General features: G+C 52.7%; 1 protein-coding gene across 1 annotated transcript; it reads left to right on the top strand.

Annotated features, from left to right (window-relative positions):
- Nucleotides 1-516: 516 nt before the first annotated feature.
- On the top strand, nucleotides 517-21,418 carry LOC309561884 (dual specificity protein phosphatase 7-like; the record flags this gene model as incomplete). Its single annotated transcript, XM_082265947.1, has 3 exons — nucleotides 517-853; nucleotides 12,787-13,215; nucleotides 20,778-21,418. The coding sequence occupies 3 exons, from the start codon at nucleotides 517-519 to the stop codon at nucleotides 21,086-21,088; spliced, it is 1,077 nt and encodes a 358-aa protein (XP_082122073.1). The 3' UTR covers nucleotides 21,089-21,418.
- Between the last annotated feature and the right edge of the window lie 999 nt (nucleotides 21,419-22,417).

The raw sequence follows: 22,417 nt of genomic DNA, 5'->3' as shown, positions 1-22,417 counted from the left end.
GTCGCACGACCGCACAATTGTCTGTTAAAGTCACGCAGTGCCAAATCGCAAAATAGGGCCTGGTCAGGAAGGGGGTAAAATCTTCCGGGGCTTAAGTGGTTAAAGCTGTCCAACTCCTGCACGACGTGTTATAGGCGCGGGCACAGAGCGCGCTCCCGGCCTCCCCATTGATATCTGACATGCGCGCTCCCGGTCTCTGTTGATATCCGACATGCGCGCTCCTGGCTTCCCCATTCACCTCTATGACGCGATGTAACTGCAGGAGGTGTGATAGGCGGCCCCTCCCCTCAGGAGGTGTGGTTACTGGACGTTGATTCCGGAGAGGTCACAAGTTGGGGGGTGAAGCTCTGTAGCCCCTCCCTCTAAGGGGCGGTGCCCGCCGTCAGTTTGTGTTTGAGCTGAGGAGGTGTAGCTCCTCCCCCCTGTGGTAGGACAGGTCGGGGAGGTGGGTGTGGCAGGGAGTGTAGCTCCTCCCCCTCTCATACACGCAGGTCCCGGAGGGTGTCGGAGCGGCTGATGGCGGTGGTTCCCCCCGGGAAAAGCTCCGGCTGGCTTCAGGCTGAACTGGAGTCCGGCTCCGGCCTTCTCCTCCTAGATTGCCGGCCACATGAGCGCTACCAGGCCGGACACATCGAGTCCGCCCTCAGCCTTTCCCTCCCCGGCCTTCTCCTCCGCCGCCTCCGGAGAGGAACTCTGTCCGCCCGCTCCGTCCTCCCCGCCCCCCGCCGCCTGGATCACCGAGAACTCCTCCTCTATGACGACAACACCCGGGAAGAGCCCGCCCCCTCCTCCGTCCTCGGCCTCCTACTGGCCAGACTGCGAGAGGACGGCTGCCCCGCCTACTACCTGAGAGGTAAGATCCGCCCCCACTAACTCCACCCACTGCCATATACTCCTCCTACCTGAGAGGTAAGATCCGCCCCAACTAACTCCACCCACCACTGCATACCACTCCTACTACCTGAGAGGTAAGATCCGCCCCCTGACTAACTCCACCCACCACTGCATACCCCTCCTACTACCTGAGAGGTAAGATCCGCCCCACTAACTCCACCCACCGCTGCATACCCCTCCTACTACCTGAGAGGTAAGATCCGCCCCCACTAACTCCACCCACTGCCATATACTCCTCCTACCTGAGAGGTAAGATCCGCCCCCACTAACTCCACCCACTGCCATATACTTCTCCTACCTGAGAGGTAAGATCCGCCCCAACTAACTCCACCCACTGCCATATACTCCTCCTACCTGAGAGGTAAGATCCGCCCCAACTAACTCCACCCACCACTGCATACCACTCCTACTACCTGAGAGGTAAGATCCGCCCCCTGACTAACTCCACCCACCACTGCATACCCCTCCTACTACCTGAGAGGTAAGATCCGCCCCACTAACTCCACCCACCGCTGCATACCCCTCCTACTACCTGAGAGGTAAGATCCGCCCCCACTAACTCCACCCACTGCCATATACTCCTCCTACCTGAGAGGTAAGATCCGCCCCCACTAACTCCACCCACTGCCATATACTTCTCCTACCTGAGAGGTAAGATCCGCCCCCTGACTAACTCCACCCACCGCTGCATACCCCTCCTACTACCTGAGAGGTAAGATCCGCCCCTGACTAACTCCGCCCACTGCATCATACCCCTCCTACTACCTGAGAGGTAAGATCCGCCCCCTGACTAACTCCACCCACCACTGCATACCCCTCCTACTACCTGAGAGGTAAGATCCGCCCCTGACTAACTCCGCCCACTGCATCATACCCCTCCTACTACCTGAGAGGTAAGATCCGCCCCCACTAACTCCACCCACCGCTGCATACCCCGCCTACTACCTGAGAGGTAAGATCCGCCCGACTAACTCCACCCACCGCTGCATACCCCTCCTACTACCTGAGAGGTAAGATCCGCCCCCCACTAACTCCACCCACCGCTGCATACCCCTCCTACTACCTGAAAGGTAGGATCCGCCCCCGACTAACTCCACCCACCACTGCATACCCCTCCTACTACCTGAGAGGTAAGATCCGCCCCCACTAACTCCACCCACCGCTGCATACCCCTCCTACTACCTGAGAGGTAAGATCCGCCCGACTAACTCCACCCACCGCTGCATACCCCTCCTACTACCTGAGAGGTAAGATCCGCCCCCACTAACTCCACCCACCGCTGCATACCCCTCCTACTACCTGAGAGGTAGGATCCGCCCCGACTAACTCCACCCACCACTGCATACCCCTCCTACTACCTGAGAGGTAGGATCCGCCCCGACTAACTCCACCCACCACTGCATACCCCTCCTACTACCTGAGAGGTAAGATCCGCCCCCACTAACTCCACCCACCGCTGCATACCCCTCCTACTACCTGAGAGGTAAGATCCGCCCCCACTAACTCCACCCACCGCTGCATACCCCTCCTACTACCTGAGAGGTAGGATCCGCCCCCGACTAACTCCACCCACCACTGCATACCCCTCCTACTACCTGAGAGGTAAGATCCGTCCCCACTAACTCCACCCACCACTGCATACCCCTCCTACTACCTGAGAGGTAAGATCCGCCCCCACTAACTCCACCCACCGCTGCATACCCCTCCTACTACCTGAGAGGTAAGATCCGCCCCCGACTAACTCCACCCACCACTGCATACCCCTCCTACTACCTGAGAGGTAAGATCCGCCCCCACTAACTCCACCCACCGCTGCATACCCCTCCTACTACCTGAGAGGTAAGATCCGCCCCCACTAACTCCACCCACTGCCGCATACTCCTCCTACTACTACCTGATAGGTAAGACCCGCCCCCGACTAACTCCACCCACCGCTGCATACCCCTCCTACTACCTGAGAGGTAAGATCCGCACCTTGACTAACTGCCCACTGCCGCATACTCCTCCTCCTACCTGAGAGGTAAGACCTGTCCCCTGACTAACTCCACCCACCGCTGCATACCCCTCCTACTACCTGAGAGCCTGAGAGGTAAGTCCTGCCCCCTGACTAACTCCGCCCACTGCTACATACTCCTCCTACCTGAGAGGTAAGCCCCTGACTAAACCCGCCCACCACTGCATACCCCTCCTACTACCTATGAGGTAAGACCCGCCCCCTAACAACGGCCAATACTGCGTACCCCTCCTACCTGAAAGGTAAGAAGACCCGCCCCTGACTAACTCTGTCCACCCCTACCCCCATCATTCCCCGCCTACTGAGAGGTAAGACATAAAGACACAGCCCTAACTAACTCCACCTACCACTGCATACCCCTCCTAGTACCTGAGAGGTTAGACCCGCCCCCTGACTAATTCCGCCCACCCCCTACCCCATTATACCCTGCATATTACCTGAGAGGTAAGACCCACCCCCTGCCTTACTCCACCCATCACTATTCCCAGCATACTCCCGCCTTCTACCTGAGAGGTGAGACACGCCCCTTACCTAACTCCACCCACTACCAACACTACTCCCAGCATGCCCCTCCTACTACCTGAGAGGTGAGAACTGCACGGTACCTAACTCCACCCACCACTGCTGACAGCATGCCCCTCCTACCTGACAGGTGAGATGCCCACTGCCTAACCCCACCCACACCTTCACTACTCCCAGCATGCTCTGCACTGATCACCAGACGGGTCCTAAAATGACACTCCTGAGGCTCAGATGCGGTGTGTGTAGAATATGATAATAGATGGAGGTCGGGTTTCCAATGATGGCGATTATTGGAGGCTTCACCCCCCCTCTGTATTCTCTCCCGGTGATGATGATTGTCTGTGTGTATTGATAACGGGGCCGGAACAAGGGGTGGGCAGGAGGGGCGGCTGCCCTGGGTGCAACAGCCCCAATCCTCCTCTTCTCAGATCCCTCACTGACGCTCCTGGCTCCTCCCCCTTAACCAGTGCCCCAAATAGCAAGCCAAGTAAAGGGTGCAGGGCTCAGGAGTACGCTACATACAGTTTAGGTGGACGGCCATGTCTTGGTAGGGGCTCGGCCGGTCAGTTTAGGTGGACAGCCGGTCAGTTTAGGTGGACGGCCATGTCTTGGTAGGGGCCCGGCCGGTCAGTTTAGGTGGACGGTCATGTCTTGGTAGGGGCCCGGCTGGTCAGTTTAGGTGGACGGTCATGTCTTGGTAGGGGCCCGGCCGGTCAGTTTAGGTGGACGGCCATGTCTTGGTAGGGGCCCGGCCGGTCAGTTTAGGTGGACGGTCATGTCTTGGTAGGGGCCCGGCCGGTCAGTTTAGGTGGACGGTCATGTCTTGGTAGGGGCCCGGCCGGTCAGTTTAGGTGGACGGCCATGTCTTGGTAGGGTTGCAGTTGTGCCATACTCTTTCCATTTTCCCATGATGGATTGATCAGCGCTCCGTGAGATGGTCATAGCTTGGGAGATTTTTTATAACCTAACCCTGCTTTACACTTCTCCACAACTTTATCCCTGACCTGTCTGCTGTGTTCCTTGGCCTTCATGATGATGTTTGTTCACTAAGGTTCTCTAACAAACCTCTGAGGGCTTCACAGAACAGCTGTATTTATACTGAGAATAAATGACACACAGGTGGACTCTATTTACTAATTAGGTGACTTCTGAAGGCGATTGGTTCCACTAGATTTTAGTTATGGTTATCAGAGTAAAGGGGGGTGAATACAAATGCCCCCCCTCCCCCCCCACACTTGATTTATTTATATGATTTATCATTTTCCTTCCACTTCACAATTATGGCCACTTTGTGTCGGTCTATCACATAAAATCCCAATAAAATACATTTACATTTTTGGTTGTAACATGAGAAAATGTGGGAAATTTCAAGGGGTTTGAATACTTTTTCAAGGCACAGTGGGAGGAGCGGAGCTGGAGGCAGTGGGAGGAGTGAAGCTGGAGGCAGTGGGAGGAGCAGAGCTGGTTGGAGGTAGTGGGAGGAACAGGGCTGGCTGGAGGTAGTGGGAGGAGCAGAGCTGGAGGTAGTGGGAGGAGCAGGGCTGGCTGGAGGTAGTGGGAGGAGCAGAACTGGAGGTAGTGGGAGGAGCAGGGCTGGCTGGAGGTAGTGGGAGGAGCAGAACTGGAGGTAGTGGGAGGAGCAGGGCTGGCTGGAGGTAGTGGGAGGAGCAGAGCTGGAGGTAGTGGGAGGAGCAGGGCTGGCTGGAGGTAGCGGGAGGAGCAGGGCTGGCTGGAGGTAGTGGGAGGAGCAGAGCTGGAGGTAGTGGGAGGAGCAGGGCTGGAGGTTGTGGGAGGAGCAGAGCTGGAGGTAGTGGGAGGAGCAGGGCTGGAGGTAGTGGGAGGAGCAGGGCTGGAGGTTGTGGGAGGAGCAGAGCTGGAGGTAGTGGGAGGAGCAGGGCTGGAGGTTGTGGGAGGAGCGAGCTTAGAGGACAGTTTGGGTAATGTATGGAGACAAGATTGCTGATGTGTCGGGGGGGGCGGAGTTGTGGGTGGTGGGAGGTGTCAGAGAGTTTGCATAGGTGTTAATCCTTCTATTCATATGATGGAAGGTGTGGGTTGTTATATATAGAGGACGGATAGTGTGAAGGCCCCGCCCCTGTTCAGGGAGGGTTGTTCAGTATGCTGTAGTTGGCCTTTGAACCCCGCTGAGTCTTCATCTGCAGAATTTGCCATCCAGTTTTCTGCAGTGGGTGGAGCCTGCCAGTCCCCTCCCACAGCTCTGCTCTCTCTCTCTCTGTGCAGGGGGACTGGTCCTCTCTCCGCCCCCTCCTTTAATTGTCTGCAGTGGGTGGAGCCTACTGGCCCCTCCCACATGTTTGCTCCCTCTCCTTGTACATGGGGACTGGTCTGGTGTCCTCCCCCCCTCCTGTAGTTTTCTGTAGTACAGCCCAGTGATGATGTCACTGCTACTTTTACAAGGTAATATCTGGGTTTGTGGTTCACAAAGTAGATTTCTATCAATTGTGGCAATTTGGAAACATAATTTAATAAAAGGAAATCCTGGGAATTGTTAGATCCGGAGACACGCGTGTGCGGAGTCGTGTGTGAGACCTTTCACCATCCCCCCGTCCTCCTCGGAGATCCCGCGCAGTGATAACGTAGTCACCGGGGTGACACAATTATCCGCGTCTGATGACACTGGAGGACAGCGAGGATACTGCCCCCCCCCCCCCCCAATACATTCCCCTCCACAATACTAAGACTGGAGACACTCTGCAACCAATCCAATTCCACCTTTCATTTCCAAAGGAGACTGAGGAAATGTCTCCTCCTCCTTCTACAAGGTTACAATGTACAGTCTGATCACTGGGGGAGGGGAGACTGAGGAAATGCCTCCTTCTGCTTGCAGCAGACTGATGACATCATCTCAGCCTAGGCGGAGTCACTGAGTGGAGACTAAGGACGGCTTTTTAATGATAATGGGTGGAGCTTCTCTGAAATCTGATCCTTATGTAGTAGCGGATTGGGGAGCAGTGAAGGTGATTGGTTGTATGCAGTGATGTCATCGTAGAATATACAGGGGGGGGGGGTTGTTATTTGATCCCTGCAGATTGTGTAAGTTTTCCCCCTTACATAGAAATGTCGGGTGTATAATTTTTATCATCGGTGTATTTTATATGATAGAGACAGAATATCAACCAAAAATGATACAAATGTTATAAATGGAGTTGCAGTTCAGGGAGTAAAATAAGTATTTGATCCCTTAGTAGTCGGTGGAGAAACCCTTGTTGGAAGCACAGAGGTCAGACGTTTCTTGTAGATGGAAGCACAGAGGTCAGACGTTTCTTGTAGTTGGAAGCACAGAGGTCAGACGTTTCTTGTAGTTGGGAAGCACAGAGGTCAGACGTTTCTTGTAGATGGAAGCACAGAGGTCAGACGTTTCTTGTAGTTGGAAGCACAGAGGTCAGACGTTTCTTGTAGTTGGGAAGCACAGAGGTCAGACGTTTCTTGTAGATGGAAGCACAGAGGTCAGACGTTTCTTGTAGTTGGGAAGCACAGAGGTCAGACGTTTCTTGTAGTTGGAAGCACAGAGGTCAGACGTTTCTTGTAGATGGAAGCACAGAGGTCAGACGTTTCTTGTAGTTGGGAAGCACAGAGGTCAGACGTTTCTTGTAGATGGAAGCACAGAGGTCAGACGTTTCTTGTAGATGGAAGCACAGAGGTCAGACGTTTCTTGTAGATGGAAGCACAGAGGTCAGACGTTTCTTGTAGATGGAAGCACAGAGGTCAGACGTTTCTTGTAGTTGGGAAGCACAGAGGTCAGACGTTTCTTGTAGTTGGAAGCACAGAGGTCAGACGTTTCTTGTAGTTGGGAAGCACAGAGGTCAGACGTTTCTTGTAGTTGGGAAGCACAGAGGTCAGACGTTTCTTGTAGATGGAAGCACAGAGGTCAGACGTTTCTTGTAGATGGAAGCACAGAGGTCAGACGTTTCTTGTAGATGGGAAGCACAGAGGTCAGACGTTTCTTGTAGTTGGAAGCACAGAGGTCAGACGTTTCTTGTAGTTGGGAAGCACAGAGGTCAGACGTTTCTTGTAGTTGGGAAGCACAGAGGTCAGACGTTTCTTGTAGTTGGAAGCACAGAGGTCAGACGTTTCTTGTAGATGGAAGCACAGAGGTCAGACGTTTCTTGTAGATGGAAGCACAGAGGTCAGACGTTTCTTGTAGTTGGGAAGCACAGAGGTCAGACGTTTCTTGTAGATGGAAGCACAGAGGTCAGACGTTTCTTGTAGTTGGAAGCACAGAGGTCAGACGTTTCTTGTAGTTGGGAAGCACAGAGGTCAGACGTTTCTTGTAGATGGAAGCACAGAGGTCAGACGTTTCTTGTAGTTGGGAAGCACAGAGGTCAGACGTTTCTTGTAGTTGGGAAGCACAGAGGTCAGACGTTTCTTGTAGTTGGAAGCACAGAGGTCAGACGTTTCTTGTAGATGGAAGCACAGAGGTCAGACGTTTCTTGTAGTTGGAAGCACAGAGGTCAGACGTTTCTTGTAGATGGGAAGCACAGAGGTCAGACGTTTCTTGTAGTTGGAAGCACAGAGGTCAGACGTTTCTTGTAGTTGGGAAGCACAGAGGTCAGACGTTTCTTGTAGTTGGCCCCCAGGTTTGCACACATCTCAGGAGGGATTTTGCTCCACTCTTCTTTACTGATCTTCTCTAATTCCTTAAGGTTTCTTGGCAACTCGAAGTTTCAGCTCCTCCATAAATTTTCTATAGGATTAAGGTCTGGAGACTGACTAGACCACTCCATGACCTTAATGTGCTTCTTCTTGAGCCACTCCTTTGTTGCCTTGGTGATATGTTTTGGGTCATTGTCATGCTGGAAGACCCATCCATGACCCATCTTCAGTGTTCTGGCTGAGGGAAGAAGGATCTCATCCAATATTTTACAAAACATGGCCCCGCCCATTTTCCCCTCAATGCAGCAATGTTGGTCTGTCCCTCTAGCAGAGAAACAGCCCCAAAGCATCGTTTCCACCTCCGTGCCTGTCTGTAGGGACTGTGTCTGTAGAGATGGTGACTGTAGGGACGGTGACTGTAGGGATGGTGACTGTAGGGATGGTGTCTGTAGGGAAGGTGACTGTAGGGGCGGTGACTGTAGGGACGGTGGCTGTAGGGATGGTGACTGTAGGGATGGTGACTGTAGAGATGGTGACTGTAGAGATGGTGACTGTAGGGGCGGTGACTGTAGGGACGGTGGCTGTAGGGATGGTGACTGTAGAGATGGTGACTGTAGAGATGGTGACTGTAGGGATGGTGACTGTAGGGAAGGTGACTGTAGGGAAGGTGACTGTAGGGATGGTGACTGTAGGGATGGTGACTGTAGGGGCGGTGACTGTAGGGATGGTGACTGTAGGGATGGTGACTGTAGGGAAGGTGACTGTAGAGATGGTGACTGTAGGGAAGGTGACTGTAGGGAAGGTGACTGTAGGGATGGTGACTGTAGGGAAGGTGACTGTAGAGATGGTGACTGTAGGGAAGGTGACTGTAGGGAAGGTGACTGTAGAGATGGTGACTGTAGGGATGGTGACTGTAGGGACAGTGAGTGACTGTAGGGATGGTGACTGTAGGGGTGGTGACTGTAGGGACGGTGACTGTAGGGACGGTGACTGTAGGGACGGTGACTGTAGGGACGGTGACTGTAGAGATGGTGACTGTAGGGATAGTGACTGTAGGGACGGTGTCTGTAGAGATGGTGACTGTATGGAAGGTGACTGTAGGGATGGTGACTGTAGGGAAGGTGACTGCATAGATGGTGACTGTAGGGATGGTAACTGTAGGGATGGTAACTGTAGGGATGGTGACTGTAGGGATGGTGACTGTAGGGATGGTGACTGTAGGGAAGGTGACTGTAGGGATGGTGACTGTAGGGATGGTGACTGTAGGGATGGTGACTGTAGGGACGGTGTCTGTAGAGATGGTGACTGTAGGGATGGTGACTGTCGGGACGGTGTCTGTAGAGACGGTGACTGTAGGGAAGGTGACTGTAGGGACGGTGTCTGTAGGGATGGTGACTGTAGGGACGGTGTCTGTAGGGAAGGTGACTGTAGAGACGGTGTCTGTAGGGACGGTGTCTGTAGGGACGGTGTCTGTAGAGACGGTGACTGTAGGGAAGGTGACTGTAGGGACGGTGTCTGTAGGGATGGTGACTGTAGGGACGGTGTCTGTAGAGACGGTGACTGTAGGGAAGGTGACTGTAGGGACGGTGTCTGTAGGGATGGTGACTGTAGGGACGGTGTCTGTAGAGATGGTGACTGTAGGGAAGGTGACTGTCGGGACGGTGTCTGTAGAGATGGTGACTGTAGAGATGGTGACTGTAGGGGCGGTGACTGTAGGGACGGTGGCTGTAGGGATGGTGACTGTAGAGATGGTGACTGTAGAGATGGTGACTGTAGGGATGGTGACTGTAGGGAAGGTGACTGTAGGGATGGTGACTGTAGGGATGGTGACTGTAGGGGCGGTGACTGTAGGGATGGTGACTGTAGGGATGGTGACTGTAGGGAAGGTGACTGTAGAGATGGTGACTGTAGAGATGGTGACTGTAGGGAAGGTGACTGTAGGGAAGGTGACTGTAGGGACGGTGTCTGTAGAGATGGTGACTGTAGGGATGGTGACTGTAGGGACAGTGAGTGACTGTAGGGATGGTGACTGTAGGGGTGGTGACTGTAGGGACGGTGACTGTAGGGACGGTGACTGTAGGGACGGTGACTGTAGGGACGGTGACTGTAGAGATGGTGACTGTAGGGATAGTGACTGTAGGGACGGTGTCTGTAGAGATGGTGACTGTATGGAAGGTGACTGTAGGGATGGTGACTGTAGGGAAGGTGACTGCATAGATGGTGACTGTAGGGATGGTAACTGTAGGGATGGTAACTGTAGGGATGGTGACTGTAGGGATGGTGACTGTAGGGATGGTGACTGTAGGGAAGGTGACTGTAGGGATGGTGACTGTAGGGATGGTGACTGTAGGGACGGTGTCTGTAGAGATGGTGACTGTAGGGATGGTGACTGTAGGGATGGTGACTGTCGGGACGGTGTCTGTAGAGACGGTGACTGTAGGGAAGGTGACTGTAGGGACGGTGTCTGTAGGGATGGTGACTGTAGGGACGGTGTCTGTAGGGAAGGTGACTGTAGAGACGGTGTCTGTAGGGACGGTGTCTGTAGGGACGGTGTCTGTAGAGACGGTGACTGTAGGGAAGGTGACTGTAGGGACGGTGTCTGTAGGGATGGTGACTGTAGGGACGGTGTCTGTAGAGATGGTGACTGTAGGGAAGGTGACTGTCGGGACGGTGTCTGTAGAGACGGTGACTGTAGGGAAGGTGACTGTAGGGACGGTGTCTGTAGGGATGGTGACTGTAGGGACGGTGTCTGTAGAGACGGTGACTGTAGGGAAGGTGACTGTAGGGACGGTGTCTGTAGGGATGGTGACTGTAGGGACGGTGTCTGTAGGGAAGGTGACTGTAGGGACGGTGTCTGTAGGGACGGTGTCTGTAGAGATGGTGACTGTAGGGACGGTGTCTGTAGAGATGGTGACTGTAGGGAAGGTGACTGTAGGGATGGTGACTGTAGGGAAGGTGTCTGTAGGGACGGTGTCTGTAGAGATGGTGACTGTAGGGACGGTGTCTGTAGGGACGGTGTCTGTAGGGATGGTGTCTGTAGGGAAGGTGACTGCAGGGATGGTGACTGTAGGGATGGTGTCTGTAGAGATGGTGTCTGTAGGGAAGGTGACTGTAGGGAAGGTGACTGTAGGGAAGGTGACTGTAGGGAAGGTGACTGTAGAGATGGTGACTGTAGGGATGGTGACTCTAGGGATGGTGACTGTAGGGATGGTGACTGTAGGGACGGTGTCTGTAGGGAAGGTGACTGTAGGGACGGTGTCTGTAGGGACGGTGTCTGTAGGGATGGTGTCTGTAGGGAAGGTGACTGCAGGGATGGTGACTGTAGGGACGGTGTCTGTAGGGAAGGTGACTGTAGGGACGGTGTCTGTAGGGATGGTGTCTGTAGGGAAGGTGACTGTAGGGACGGTGTCTGTAGAGATGGTGACTGTAGGGATGGTGACTGTAGGGACAGTGAGTGACTGTAGGGATGGTGACTGTAGGGACGGTGTCTGTAGAGATGGTGTCTGTAGGGAAGGTGACTGTAGGGAAGGTGACTGTAGGGACGGTGTCTGTAGAGATGGTGACTGTAGGGATGGTGACTGTAGGGACAGTGAGTGACTGTAGGGATGGTGACTGTAGGGACGGTGACTGTAGGGACGGTGACTGTAGGGACGGTGACTGTAGGGAAGGTGACTGTAGGGAAGGTGACTGTAGGGACGGTGTCTGTAGAGATGGTGACTGTAGAGATGGTGACTGTAGGGATGGTGACTGTAGGGAAGGTGACTGTAGGGACAGTGAGTGACTGCAGGGATGGTGACTTTAGAGTTGGTGACTGTAGGGACGGTGAGTGACTGTAGGGACGGTGAGTGACTGTAGGGATGGTGTCTGTAGGGATGGTGTCTGTAGGGATGGTGGCTGTAAGGACGGTGACTGTAGGGATGGTGGCTGTAGGGACGGTGAGGGACTGTAGGGATGGTGGCTGTAGAGTTGGTGACTGTAGGGGATGGCGGCTGTAGGGATGGTGACTGTAGGGATGGTGTTTACAGTCACCATCCCTACAGTCACCGTCCCTACAGTCACTCACCGTCCCTACAGTCACCATCCCTACAGTCACCGTCCCTACAGTCACCTTCCCTACAGTCACCTTCCCTACAGTCACCGTCCCTACAGTCAGGCATGGAGGTGGAAACATGATGCTTTGGGGCTGTTGCTCTGATAAAGGTACAGACCGACTTTGCCGCATTGAGGGTCCAATGGACGGGGCCATGTATTGTAAAATCTTGGATGAGATCCTTCTTCCCTCAGCCAGAACACTGAAGATGGGTCATGGATGGGTCTTCCAGCATGACAATGACCCAAAACATACCACCAAGGCAACAAAGGAGTGACTCAAGAAGAAGCACATTAAGGTCATGGGGTCTCCAGACCTTCATCCTATAGAAAATTTATGGAGGAGCTGAAACTTTTGAGTTGCCAAGCTACAGCCAAGAAACTTTAAGGATTTAGAGAAGATCTGTAAAGAAGAGTGGACCAAAATCCCTCCTGAGATGTGTGGAAACCTGGGGGCCAACTACAAGAAACGTCTGACCTCTGTGCTTCCAACTACAAGAAACGTCTGACCTCTGTGCTTCCAACAAGGGTTTCTCCACCAACTACTAAGGGGATCAAATACTTATTTTACTCACTGTATGTAGTGATGTCATCATATGTATGTAGTGATGTCATCGGTGCTCCTCTGATGTCACCTTTGTTTTATCTTGTAGGGGGCTACAGCAAATTCCAGAGGGAATATCCCGATCATTGTGAGGCCGGCCTCGACAGCCCCTCCCCCACCGATCCCACTCCAGAATGCGTCCTCGGCCTGGGGGGTTTGAGGATCAGTTCCGAAGGTTCGGACGGCGAGTCTGACAGGGAGCCAATCAGTGCGACCGAATCGGAAGGCAGCCCCACCCTCAGCAACCAGTCGACTTTCCCGGTGCAGATCCTGCCGTATTTGTACCTCGGCTGTGCGAAGGATTCCGCCAACCTGGATATTCTGGGGAAATACAACATCAAATACATCCTGAATGTCACCCCCAACCTGCCCAACACCTTCGAACACAACGGGGAGTTCAAGTACAAGCAGATCCCCATCTCCGACCACTGGAGCCAGAACCTCTCCCAGTTCTTCCCCGAGGCCATCTCCTTCATTGGTAAGTCATCACCCCGATTCCTGCACCCTGATTCCTGCACCCCCCAGATTACCCAACACCTGCACCCCTCAGATCACCCCGATTCCTGCACCCCTCAGATCACCCCCTAACCTGCACCCCTCAGATCACCCCGATTCCTGAACCCTTCAGATCACCCGATACCTGCACCCCTCAGATCACCCCGATCCCTGAACCCCTCAGATCACCCCGATCCCTGCACTCCTCAGATCACCCCGATCCCTGCACCCCTCAGATCACCCCAATCCTGCACCCCTCAGATCACCCCCAATCCTGCACCCCTCAGATCACCCTGATTCCCGCACCCCTCAGATCACCCTGATTCCCGCACCCCTCAGATCACCCTGATTCCCGCACCCCTCAGATCACCCCGATTCCTGCACCCCTCAGATCACCCCCTAACCTGCACCCCTCAGATCACCCCGATTCCTGCACCCCTCAGATCACCCCCTAACCTGCACCCCTCAGATCACCCCGATTCCTGAACCCTTCAGATCACCCGATACCTGAACCCCTCAGATCACCCCGATCCCTGAACCCCTCAGATCACCCCGATCCCTGCACTCCTCAGATCACCCCGTTCCCTGCACCCCTCAGATCACCCCCAATCCTGCACCCCTCAGATCACCCCCAATCCTGCACCCCTCAGATCACCCTGATTCCCGCACCCCTCAGATCACCCTGATTCCTGAACCCCTCAGATCACCCGATACCCGCACCCCTCAGATCTCCCTGATACCTGCACCCCTCATCACCCCCAATCCTGCAGCCCTCAGATCACCCTGATTCCTGCACCCCTCAGATCTCCCCGATACCTGCACCCCTCATCACCCTGATACCTGCACCCCTCAGATCACCCTGATTCCTGAACCCCTCAGATCACCCGATACCTGCAGCCCTCAGATCACCCCGATTCCTGCACCCCTCCGATCACCCCGATTCCTGCACTCCTCAGATCATCCCGATTCCTGCACCCCTCAGATCCCCCCAATTCCTGCACCCCTTAGATCACCCCGATTCCTGCACCTCTCAGATCACCCCGATTCCGGCACCCCTCAGATCTCCCCGATTCCTGCACCCCTCAGATCACCCCCAATCCTGCAGCCCTCAGATCACCCGATACATGCACCCCCTCAGATAACCCCGATACCTGCAGCCCTCAGATAACCCCGATACCTGCAGCCCTCAGATCACCCCGGTTCCTGCACTCCTCAGATCAATGATGCCTACACCCTTCAGATCACCCCGATCCCTGCACCTCTCAAATCACCCCAATTCCTGCACCCCTTAAATCACCAGATACCTGCACCCCTCAGATCACCCCGATTCCTACACCCCTCAGATCAGCCCCAAATTCCTGCAACCCTGAGATCAGCCCAATTCCTGAACCTTCTCCCCTCCGATCACCCCAATTCCTTCATCTTCACCAATCATATCACCCCATTTCCTGCACCTTCACTCCTCATATCACCCCAATTCCCGCACCTTCATCCCTCTTATCACCCCATTTCCTGCACCTTCATCCCCATTTCCTGCACCTTCACCCCTCTTATCACCCCATTTCCTGCACCTTCATCCCTCTTATCACCCCAATTCCTGCACCTTCATCCCTTTTATCACCCCTCATATCACCCCAATTCCTGCACCTTCATCCCTTTTATCACCCCATTTCCAGCACCTTCACCCCTCTTATCACAGCAATTCCTGCACCTTCACCCCTCATATCACCCCATTTCCTGCACCTTCATCCCTTTTATCACCCCATTTCCAGCACCTTCACCCCTCATATCACCCCATTTCCTGCACCTTCACCCCTCATATCACCCCATTTCCTGCACCTTCACCCCTCATATCACCCCAATTCCTTGGTAACAGAGGGGTTTTACATTCATACCTGCTGCAGCAGGCGGTACCGCTAGAAGGAGGAGGAGCCTATCCGGTGGGCTTCCTCACATAACAACATCCACAGACAGACCTCCGCTGGTCCTGGGAGGAGCCTGGCATCAGGATGGCAGCGATGGAAGGCGGGCCTCTCCCTGAAACATTGCACTGGAAGGGGGAGGGGGAGGGACTGTTAAGAAAATCCAAACCCTTTAATATCTGTGTGCATAGGAAGATAACACTCCGTATAAAGGAGGACACCGACCCTGCACCCTCTGGTGATGAAAACCGGCCCTGCACCCCCGCTGATGAACACCGGCCCTGCACCCCCGGTGATGAACACCGGCCCTGCACCCCCGGTGATGAACACCGGCGCTGCACCCCCCAGTGATGAAACCGACCCTGCACCCTCTGGTGATGAACACCGGCCCTGCACCCCCGGTGATGAACACCGGCCCTGCACCCCCGGTGATGAACACCGGCCCTGCACCCTCTGGTGATGATAAACCGGCCCTGCACCCCCGGTGATGAACACCAGCCCTGCACCCCCGGTGATGAACATTGGCCCTGCACCCCCGGTGATGAACACCGGCCCTGCACCATCCCGTGATAATAAACCGGCCCTGCACCCCCAGTGATGAAAACCGGCCCTGTGCCCTCCGGTGATGAAACCGGCCCTACACCCTCCGGTGATGAAACCGGCCCTGCACCCTCTGGTGATGAACACCGGCCCTGCAGCCCCGGTGATGGAAACTGGCCCTGCACCCCCGGTGATGAAAACTGGCCCTGCACCCTCCGGTGATGAAACCGGCCCGGCACCCTCTGGTGATGAACATCGTCCCTCCGGTGATGAAACCGGCCCTGCACCCTCTGGTGATGAACATCGTCCCTCCGGTGATGAAACCGGCCCTGCACCCTCTGGTGATGAACACCGGCCCTGCAGCCCCAGTGATGAAAACTGGCCCTGCACCCTCCGGTGATGAAACCGGCCCTGCATCCTCTGGTGATTAACAGGCCCTGCACCCCCGGTGATGAAAACTGGCCCTGTGCCCTCCGGTGATGAAACCGGCCCTACACCCTCCGGTGATGAAACCGGCCCTGCACCCTCTGGTGATGAACACCGGCCCTGCAGCCCCGGTGATGAAAACTGGCCCTGCACCCTCCGGTGATGAAACCGGCCCTACACCCTCCGGTGATGAAACCGGCCCGGCACCCTCTGGTGATGAACATCGTCCCTCCGGTGATGAAACCGGCCCTGCACCCTCTGGTGATGAACATCGTCCCTCCGGAGATGAAACCGGCCCTGCACCCTCTGGTAATGAACACCGGCCCTGCAGCCCCAGTGATGAAAACTGGCCCTGCACCCTCCGGTGATGAAACCGGCCCTGCATCCTCTGGTGATTAACAGGCCCTGCACCCCCGGTGATGAAAACTGGCCCTGCACCCTCCGGTGATGAAACCGGCCCTGCCCCCCCGGTGATGAACACCGGCCCTGCACCCAAAACTGGCCCTGCACCCTCGGTGATGAAAACCGACCCTGCACCCCCGGTGATGAAACCGGCCCTGTACCCTCTTGTGATAAACACTGGCCCTGCACCCTCTGGTGATGATAAACCGGCCCTGCACCCCCGGTGATGAACACCGGCCCTGCACCCAAAACTGGCCCTGCACCACCGGTGATGAAAACCGGCCCTGCACCCCCGGTAATGAAAACCGGCCCTGCACCCCCGGTAATGAAAACCGGCCCTGCATCCCTGGTGATGACACCGAGCCTGCACCCCCGGTGATGAAAACCGGCCCTGCACCCTCCGGAGATGAACACCGGCCCTGCACCCTCCAGTAAAGAACACTGGCCCTGCACCCCCGGTGATGACACCGGCCCTGCACCCCCGGTGATGATACTGACCCTGCACCCCCGGTGATGACACCGACCCTGCACCCCCGGTGATGACACCGACCCTGCACCCCCGGTGATGACACCGGCCCTGCACCCCCGGTGATGACACCGACCCTGCACCCCCGGTGATGACACCGGCCCTGCACCCCCGGTGATGACACCGACCCTGCACCCCCGGTGATGACACCGACCCTGCACCCCCGGTGATGACACCGACCCTGCACCCCCGGTGATGATACCGACCCTGCACCCCCGGTGATGACACCGACCCTGCACCCCCGGTGATGATACCGACCCTGCACCCCCGGTGATGATCATTACTATTGATACTACTTTTTACTACACCACCTCTGTCAGCACTCGCTGCGGAGGACATTGAGGGGCTCTGAGATCTGAGATGATAAAAAAAGTGCAATTAGATGGAAATTTATTGGTAAACACTTTACTGACTGCACCCCCCGCACTTTACTGACTGCACCCCCCGCACTGTACTGACTGCACCCCCCGCACTGTACTGACTGCACCCCCCGCACTTTACTGACTGCACCCCCCGCACTTTACTGACTGCACCCCCCGCACTGTACTGACTGCACCCCCCGCACTTTACTGACTGCACCCCCCGCACTGTACTGACTGCACCCCCGACACTGTACTGACTTGCCCCCCCCCGCACTGTACTGACTGCACCCCCCGCACTGTACTGACTGCCCCCCCCCCGCACTGTATTGACTGCACCCCCCGCACTGTACTGACTGCACCCCACTGCACTGTACTAACTGCACCCCCCGCACTGTACTGACTGCACCCCCCCCGCACTGTACTGACTGCACCCCCCCCGCACTGTACTGACTGCACCCCCGCACTGTACTGACTGCACCCCCCCCCCCGCACTGTACTGACTGCATCCCCGGCTCTGCACCCCCCTGCACTGTACTGACTGTGCATTCCCGGCTCCGCTCCCCCCCCCCCCCGCACTATACTACTGACTGCACCCCCTGCACTGTACTGACTGCACCCCCTGCACTGTACTGACTGCACCCCCTGCACTGTACCGACTGCACCTTCCGCACTGTACCGGCTGCACCCCGCACTGTACTGTCTGCGCCCCCCGCACTGTACTGACTGTGCACCCCCGGCTCTGCATCCCCCGCACTGTACTGACTGCGCACCCCCGGCTCAGCATCCTCCGCACTGTACTGACTGCGCATCCCCGGCTCTGCACTCCCCACACTGTACTGACTGCACATCCCCGGCTCTGCACCCCTCGCACTGTACTGACTATGCATCCCCGGCTCTTCACCCTCGAACTGTACTAACTGTGCATCCCCTGCTCTGCGCTGTACTGACTGTGCATCCCCTGCCCTGCGCTGTACTGACTGTGCATCCCCTGCCCTGCGCTGTACTGACTGTGCATCCCAGGCTCTGTGTTGTACTGACTATATATCCCTGGCTCTGCACCCCCCGCACTGTACTGACTGCACATCCCCAGGTCTGCACCCCCTGCACTTTTTCTGACTGTGCATCCCCTGCTCTGCGCTGTACTGACTGTGCATCCCCTGCTCTGCGCTGTACTGACTGTGCATCCCCGGTTCTGCACCCTCGTACTGTACTGACTGTGCTGACTGCTCTCCTGCTGCCTGTGCTTGCTTGTGTTAAGCTCAATTACAGTAGGGCAGTTGCCTGAGGGTCCCATCAGAACCTCGCTATGGGGCCCCTTGATCAGTAGTTGCGCTCCTAGTTTGAATGCAACAAAAATAGAAGCAGAATTCCTGCACTGCGCACTTCCTATAAGAGCGCCCCGGTGCTACAGATCTCCGGAATCCTCAACTCCTCTGTCCTATGCCGGGGGTTGTTATAGGTTTATTATGGGGGTAGTTCTGGGTGTATTATGGGGTTCTTATGGGTTAATTATGGGGTTTATTAAAGGGGTTATCATGGGTATATATATATATATATATTTTTTATCTAGTTTATTATGGTGATTGTTATGGGATTTGGTATGATGGTTAATTATGGGGGTTGTTATGGGTTTTTTATGGGGTTTATTGAGGGGGTTATTATGGGGGTATTATTGGGGTTTTTATCATGTTTATTATGGGGGTATTATGGGTTTATTTTGGGGTTTATTATGGGTATATTATGTTTTTTTTATCGGGTTTATTATGGGGGTTTTTATGGGGTTGTTATGGTTAATTATGGGGGTTGTGATGTTTTTTTTATGGGGTTTATTAAGGGGGTTATTATGGGTATATTATGTTTTTTTTTTTTTTTTTTAATCTGGTTTATTGTGGGGGTTTTTATGGGTTAATTATGGCAATTGTTATGGGGTTGGGTATGGTTAATTATGGGTGTTTTATGGGGTTTATTGAGGGGGTTATTATGGGTATATTAAGGGGGTTTATCAGGTTTATTATGGGTTTATTTAGGGGGTTATTATGGGTATGTTTTTTTTTTTTTTTAATTGGGTTTATTATGGGTTTAATGCAGGGTTTATTATGGGGGTTTTTATGGCGGTGGTTATGGGTAATTATAGGGGTTGTTATGGGTTTTTATGGGGGTTATTATGGGTATATTAGGAGGGTTTTTAACTTTTTATCAGTTTTATTATGGGGGTATTATGAGTTTATATTGGGGGTTATTATGGGTTTAGTTTGGGTGTTATTATGGGGTTTATTTTGGGGGTTATTATGGGGTTTATTATGGGTTTATTTTGGGGGTTATTATGGGTTTATTATAGGTTTATTTTGGGAGTTATTATGAGGTTAATTATATGTTTTTTATGGGGGTATTATGGGTTTATATTGGGGGTTATTATGGGGATTATTATGGGGTTTATATTGGGGGTTATTATGGGGTTTATTATATGTTTATTATGGGGTTGTTATGGGCGTTATTATGGGGTGTGCTGCACCCCCCTTTTCAGAGTCCAGGCCGCGGGGTGACAATGGGCGCCTGCACTGTGACTGATTCTCTTCCCATTTTAGAGTCAGAAAAAATGAGATAAGAGCGACCTTCACTATGGAAACCTGAACTCCTTATCAGCTGCAAACAGACGCCTTCATCTCTGGAGTAAAGGAACTTCCTGACTTCCAGGAGCAGAATGTCATCTGAAATAAAAATCCCTCAACACCCCAAAAACCTCTCCAACCCCCACCCAACTCCATCAAAATGCAATGTTTCTGTTGTGTTTGGAGTAAGGAAGGGTTGGAGCCTCTCTGCTGTCTGTGTATCCCTCAGGGATGGTGGGAACTCCTCATAATGGGCACAGCAGGTGCACAGACCTGGGAACTCAGCACAGGGATGGTGGGAACCCCTCATAATGGGCACAGCGGGTGTACAGACCCGGAAACTCAGCACAGGGATGGTGGGAACCCCTCATAATGGGCACAGCGGGGGTACAGACCCGGGAACTCAGCACAGGGATGGGGGGAACCCCTCATAATGGGCACAGTGGATGTACAGACCTGGGAACTCAGCACAGGGATGGTGGGAACCCCTCATAATGGGCACAGCAGGTGTACAGACCTGGGAACTCAGCACAGGGATGGTGGGAACCCCTCATCATTGACATAGTAGGTGTCCTCACTAATGGACTCCTCAAGGAAGAAGAAACGGTCAGTGGGTTTAGCATGCTGGAATCTCTGGAATCCCAGTTTCTGGGGTGGACGGTCCCATTAATAATGCCCATCGGCTCCTCTTGTGCAGTGCTGATCTTCGGTTCCGCACCGATAACCTGTAACCGCCTCCCATTTCCCTTTTCCTGCAGAAGAAGCCCGGTCCAACAAATGCGGGGTCCTGGTCCACTGCCTGGCCGGCATCAGCCGCTCGGTGACGGTGACGGTGGCGTACCTCATGCAGAAACTCAACTTGTCCCTCAACGACGCCTACGACTTTGTGAAGAGGAAAAAGTCGAATATCTCCCCAAACTTTAACTTCATGGGGCAGCTGCTGGACTTCGAACGGACATTGGGACTGAAGAGCCCTTGTGAGCTCCGCCCACCGACCGGCAACCAGCTCTACTTTACCACGCCCACCAATAACAACCTCTTCCAGCTGGACAGCCTGGAGATCACATGATCCCCACCCAATCAGCAGAGTATGGGAGTATTGTGTGCGGATGAGTGGTGGGCACAGCATTAATGAGCATCAGGTCTGCATGGAGTCTGTCTATATACATTATATACCTTTATATACCTATCTATATACATATATATCGATCGGTATATATAGTAATAATGCAAAACTTTTGTGATTGTAAGTACTTAACTTTCTTTTTTTTATATACAAATAACGATCGGAGAATTATTCTTGATCTTTGCACTTAACGTCAAATCAGCATTCCTTCAATCAAAACCTAAAATAACGGCAGGGTTCAATCAACTTTATTTGTCTATTTTTTTTTTTTTTCTTTTTTATCCGTTTTATATTCTCTTTTATGGTGCTTTATTATCCAATGGCAGAGCCATTTTTATTTAATTTTTTTTGCACAAGACAATTACTCAGTACATAGCATTGCAAAATATTATTATTTTTTTTTTTTCACAAGACAATTACCCAGTACAAAGCATTGCAGTAGAAATATTTTGCAATGCTATGTACTGGGTTGTCTTGTACAAAAAAAAAAAAAAAAAAATATATATATATACTTTGCAGTGCTATTTATATGCTTATTAAGTAATTGTCTTGTGTAAAAAAAAAACAAAAAAAAACAAAAAAATGCCAATGCCTATTTTGTAAAGTAACCTTTTCTGGATATTTTGAACGAGTTGTCGCAAAGAAATATTTTGCATAAAAGAATATTACAAAAAAAAAAATACTAATATTTTACAATGCTTTTTTACTGTGTAATTGTCTTGTACATAAAAAAAAACAACAAAAAAATATTTAGCAATGCTATGTACTGGTAATTTTTTTTTTTTATTTTGTATGTACAAGACAAGTACATAGCATTGCAAAATATTTCTTTTTTTTTTTTCACAAGACAATTACCCAGTACAAAGGATTGCAATTGAAATATTTTGCAATGCTATGTACTGGGTAATTGTCTTGTACAAAAAAAAAAAAAAATACTTTGCAATGCTATTTACTCAGTAATTGTCTTGTGTACTTATTTTTTTTATGTACAAGACAAAGAAAAACTTTGCAATGTACTGGGTATTTGTCTAGTACATACAAAAAAAGTAAATAAAAATAATAAAATAAATATTTTGCAATGTTATGTACTGGGTAATTGTCTTGTACATAAAAAAAATATATATATATATAAATAAATTATATATGTGTGTATATATATATATATATATATATATATATATATATATATATATATTGCAAGACAATTACCCAGTACATAGCATTGCAAAGTATTTATTTTATTATTTCTTTTTATTTCTTTTTTTTTATGTA

This window comes from Pelophylax lessonae (assembly GCF_965119305.1).
Source record: "Pelophylax lessonae genome assembly, chromosome: 8".
Taxonomy (NCBI): domain Eukaryota; kingdom Metazoa; phylum Chordata; class Amphibia; order Anura; family Ranidae; genus Pelophylax; species Pelophylax lessonae.
Note: the sequence above shows the minus strand (reverse complement) of the source record. Positions and strands in the feature narration are given on the sequence as shown.